The 4,314-nt window shown below is 56.1% G+C and overlaps 1 protein-coding gene across 1 annotated transcript in view; it reads left to right on the forward strand.

The window, feature by feature from the left end:
* Positions 1–4,314, forward strand: part of TTLL4 (tubulin tyrosine ligase-like family, member 4) — a 17,693-nt gene that overhangs the window by 1,098 nt on the left and 12,281 nt on the right. Inside the window, 6 exon segments of the mRNA XM_010148174.1 lie at positions 1–133; positions 807–916; positions 1,352–1,415; positions 2,573–2,697; positions 3,071–3,181; positions 4,134–4,210. The exon segment at positions 1–133 is cut by the window's left edge and continues 239 nt beyond it. Of these exon segments, the coding sequence (XP_010146476.1) occupies positions 1–133; positions 807–916; positions 1,352–1,415; positions 2,573–2,697; positions 3,071–3,181; positions 4,134–4,210 (620 nt within the window).

The raw sequence follows: 4,314 nt of genomic DNA on the forward strand, positions 1-4,314 counted from the left end.
GCGGCGGGGACCGGGTGGGGAAAGCAGAGCCCCCGCACCTCGCTGCCATCTCAGAAGTGGTGACTCAGATGTCCACCATCTACCTGGAGGGAGAGGAGAAAAGGCCTCAGGCTGTGCTCCTGGGAAAGCTCAGGTAAGTAGAGCCAGGAGGAGGGAAGCCGTGGTGAGCTGGGCTGGCCGTTGCGTCTGTGTGTGTTGGGAGAGGGTGCGCTGTGGGCGCTATGGAAAGACAGCCCTAGGCTGTGTCCCTGAGCAAACCCCATCTGCACTATCGTGGCACAGGGGGCCTTCCTGCTACCCCCAGCTTGACCTAGGCACTCAGGGTGGCTCTGAGCCTTTCCACCTTCTCCTTCAGCCATGGCATGGGGCCGTTGTGTGGCATTTCCAGCTCGCTCCCTGCACAGTCACGGGGCTCTGCCTGCTGTGGCAAGGTCTGCCTGTATGTTGGGTGAAGCCTGCTGTTGAGCCGGGTCCAGCCAGGCTTTCCTGGGCAGAAACATGGGTTCCTGAAGGAATGTGGAGCTGATGCAGGACAGTGAGGGTGCAAGGATGTGGAGCTCCTGCTCTCTTGCTTGGAGGGTGTCTTTGTGCCTCTTTCTTTCTGGCTGCTTTGGAAAATGTTCCTTCTCGGGGTGTCCTGTGGCCTCTCCATCTTGCTAGCTCGGGATGAGTGCTTGTACATCAGTACCGGGGAGGGCAGTGCTGTCGCTCCCCTGCTCATGTTGTTTCGAGCTGCCTTGTGGGCTTCTGGGTCTTTTGGCCCTGGAAAACACATGCCACTCCTGATGTGATGGCCTTTGTCCCAGTGTCACAGCTGAGCCGTTGCCGCTGGAGCCAAGCCATCCCCAGGACGAAGTGGAGGAAGAACTTCCTGACGGCCTGGACGAAAGCTGCAGTCAGGAGGAGGACGAGGACAGTGAGTGCTGATTCCCCAGGGAGGGCTGTGCTTTGGGGTGGGGAGCGTAGGGGCCGTCTGGGACCTGGGGGTGAGGACAACTGCCCTCTTGTCTCACATTCATCCTGTCCTTTCAGGATGACCTAGAGATTGTGCCGAACCCCAAAGTGATGTAACAGCGAGGAGGAACTTCACTGGTTCCTCTGGGGAGCGGGCTGGGGGTTCCCCACTGTCCTGCTCCAGAATTTACCCATCTCCTCTCTGCGCAGGATTGTCAGCTCCACCCCCTGCCCTGCCTTTTATGCCACCAATTAGTGGGCAAAACCCAGGATCCAAGGATTTGGGGCAACTGGGAAGGGTCTGTCCCCTGGAGTGTTTGTTTTCTCTTTTCCCTCTCCATGTCTGTGTGCATTCGCTCCTCACAGAGACAAAGCTTGCGCCTGTCCCCTCTTGCAGGTGACTCAGACGCTTCCTCTCTTGCTGGCGTGTCATCCCGTGGCTCCGTGGCTCTTGTACCCAGGTCAGTAGCTGTAAACAGTGCATCAAACTTGGCATCTTTGTCCAGACTTGTCTGTCTTTGCCCTCCCTGGTGACAGGAGAGCTGTAGCATGTGGGTGAACGGAATGAAGGTAGCAACAGGCGTCCCAAGTGCAGTGAGCTTCCCTTCTAGACTGCCGGCCAGAGCTCCTACTACAGACAGCAGCCTGCAAAGTGCTGAGGGCACATCTACCACAGTGAAACAGGGTCTTGGTTGCTCTGCCACTGCCGGTTTCTGGGTTAGGTTTACTCGGTTAAGTTGTGCTCCTGTCACGTCGTTGCCTCGCAGATGAAGCAGAGTGGAGGCATCCTGGGCCAGAGATTGCAAAAGCTCCTTGGGGTCTTGTGTCTCAGCATTGCATCCTAGAAACGAGTCCTGGAGCCTGGGTTTTTCTTGAGGATTTGGAAGGAAGTTTCTTTGTGGAGGATTGGTCAGCCTGTGCTCGTCCTGCCTCTGTGACTCCTGGTAGCCTTTTGTGGGACCTATTCTCGCCCATCCAGCACCCGGAGCTGGTGCTTGCACAAGTGCCCCACTGAGGCTGCCTCAGGCGTTGCTGTCTGCACAGCAGCTTGCTGCTTTCTGTCTTTTTTCTGTGATTCCTTGTTTTTTTCCTTAGTGGATTGCTCTGGTGTAGCTTCTCCCACTGGCTGCAGTGGCATATATTTGAATATATGTTTATTATAAACTCTACTTTTAGTGTCATCACAACCGTAATAGGTGTAAGTCCTACCCTTCCTCCCAGGTGTTGGGGATTGCTCTGCTGAGAAGGTGTGCACACAGTCAGTAAAATGCCCACCCTCTTCGCTGCAACACACCAGAACCGAGGGTTACAACAGCTCAATTATCCATGCATTACAACTTTCACCCCTTGTTCCCGTGGACTAGGTTATAGGGTTTGTCAAGTGACAAACTCTGCGCCTTGCCCTAGCAAAGCACAAAACCCATGGGGGTTCTACCACTTGGCACGTGCATTCGTTGCAAGCTCAACCCCTCCTTGCTGCAGGCTGGGTTACTGACCTTAGCATGCATTGCAATGATGCACATTCCCAGTACCAGGATTAAGGCTCCTTCTGGCTTCCCCTTTCTCCCTATGCTACTTTTCACCCTTAACCAACTGCCTACCGCTTCGTATCTCCTAGGAACTGCGCTGAGTGCCCGGCCCGGCCTGCTGAGGCCCAGGAGAAAGTGCTCAAACCAGCTCTTGTCTGCAGTTTATTCCCTAATGTGCCTCCAACCATCTACTTCAGCACTCGGGATGAGAGAGGTGAGCTGGCGTCTGCTGCAGTGCGGGGGGAGAACGGCCAGCCCCATATTAGCCAGCAGCTTTGCCAGCGCGCAGGGCCAGCAGCGGCTCCCCTTCACCCTTCCCCTCGCCCAGCATTGCCGTGAGATCTGAAGGGCTGCAGTAAAATTGCACCTGCTCCTGCAGCACAAGTCAGGCTGCCACCAAATGTTCCAGTGTCCTGGATCTCCCCCAGCTGTGGGGCCTTCTGCTCCATGCTAGTTCTGTGAAGGGGGCCACACACCCTCCTCTGAACTCCTGCTGTCTGTGCAGCTGTAGTTTCCCTGGGTGCAGCTGTAGAAAATCAGGGTATCCTGTTTGTTTTCCTTTTGTCCTTACCTGTTTGCCTTCTTAGTGGAAAAGCTGCCTTGGGAGCAGAGGAAGCTGCTGCGATGGAAAATGTGCACAGTCACGCCGAACATAGTGAAGCAAACCGTTGGCAGGTCCCACTTCAGAGTCAGCAAAAGTAAGTTGCGGGAGGCTCGCAGCACCTGACACGCCATGTCCTCCCTCATCTCCAGCCTGTGGGTGTGAGAAGGCAGGCTGCAGAGCGGAGCAATACAGGCTCGGCACTGCAGGATGCTGGGTTTCCGCTTCAGCCTGTGCGACCCGCAATATCCGAGCTCTGTGTGTCCTGACAGGGCCTGAGTTCCCTCTTGGCCTGTCCCTGGCATGGACCACGAAGACTTTATTCCTGGGTTGTCAGGAGCTGAGGCAGCCTGTGAGGCAGCTCGTTTGAGCTGTGCCTCTAGATGGTGCTGCCACTCCAAGGAGGCTGGCACTCACCTGGTCCCCACCCCAGCACCATCTCCCTTGTCCTCATGGGGTGAAGAAGAAGCCGTCCTCCCTGACCCAGATCGTTCTCAGGGTTGGGATCCTGTCGCTGAAGAGATGGGTAGGAGAGGGCTGGGGAAGCACTGGGCATTTGTGGCTATGATCTGTACACTGGAGTGTGATCTCCTAGCAGTACCTATGGGGCTTCTGCGTGCATCAGGAGCACATTCACAGGCTGTTTTGGAGCTATGATGGGACACACAGGGCAGAGCAAGTTCTAGAAAATCTTGCGATCCTACACGTTCCTTGGCAGTGCAGTGCTGATTAGCCAACTGCTTCATTCACCTGCTGTAAAGCAGGGGAGTCAGGGTGCTGGGGGATTAAAACTATTCCTTTGACCCTGTGTCTGCCCAGATCCCTGCAAAAATCATGTTTGCAAGGATTTGACCCACCTGGTCAACCGGATCCCGCTGGCAGCCCTTGGTTTGGCAGCTTTGCAGCAGCCAGTGCAAGTGCTATGGGCTATTGCCGTGCCGCGTCTCTGGCATAGTTCTGCTAGCCCCAGGAGACGGGGTGCTGGTGGGCTGAGAGGGTGTTGTGGGTGTCAGGGTACTCAGTCACGGACTTCTGTGTTTGGCCTGCAGAAAGCAGTGACTGGCTGGGCTGCTGGGGCCACCACATGAAATCCGCCAGCTTCAGAGCCATCCGGGGGCACCAGAAGGTAGGGGCTGTTTCAGGCCTCCTTCACATGCATGGACAGCATGTTGGGTGCGGTATGGGTGCCCCTCCCTTCAGGGCCAGGTGTTTGCTGTGCAGGCTGTCCCT

The sequence above is a fragment of the Eurypyga helias genome, unplaced genomic scaffold (assembly GCF_000690775.1).
Source record: "Eurypyga helias isolate BGI_N326 unplaced genomic scaffold, ASM69077v1 scaffold22543, whole genome shotgun sequence".
Lineage (NCBI taxonomy): Eukaryota > Metazoa > Chordata > Aves > Eurypygiformes > Eurypygidae > Eurypyga > Eurypyga helias.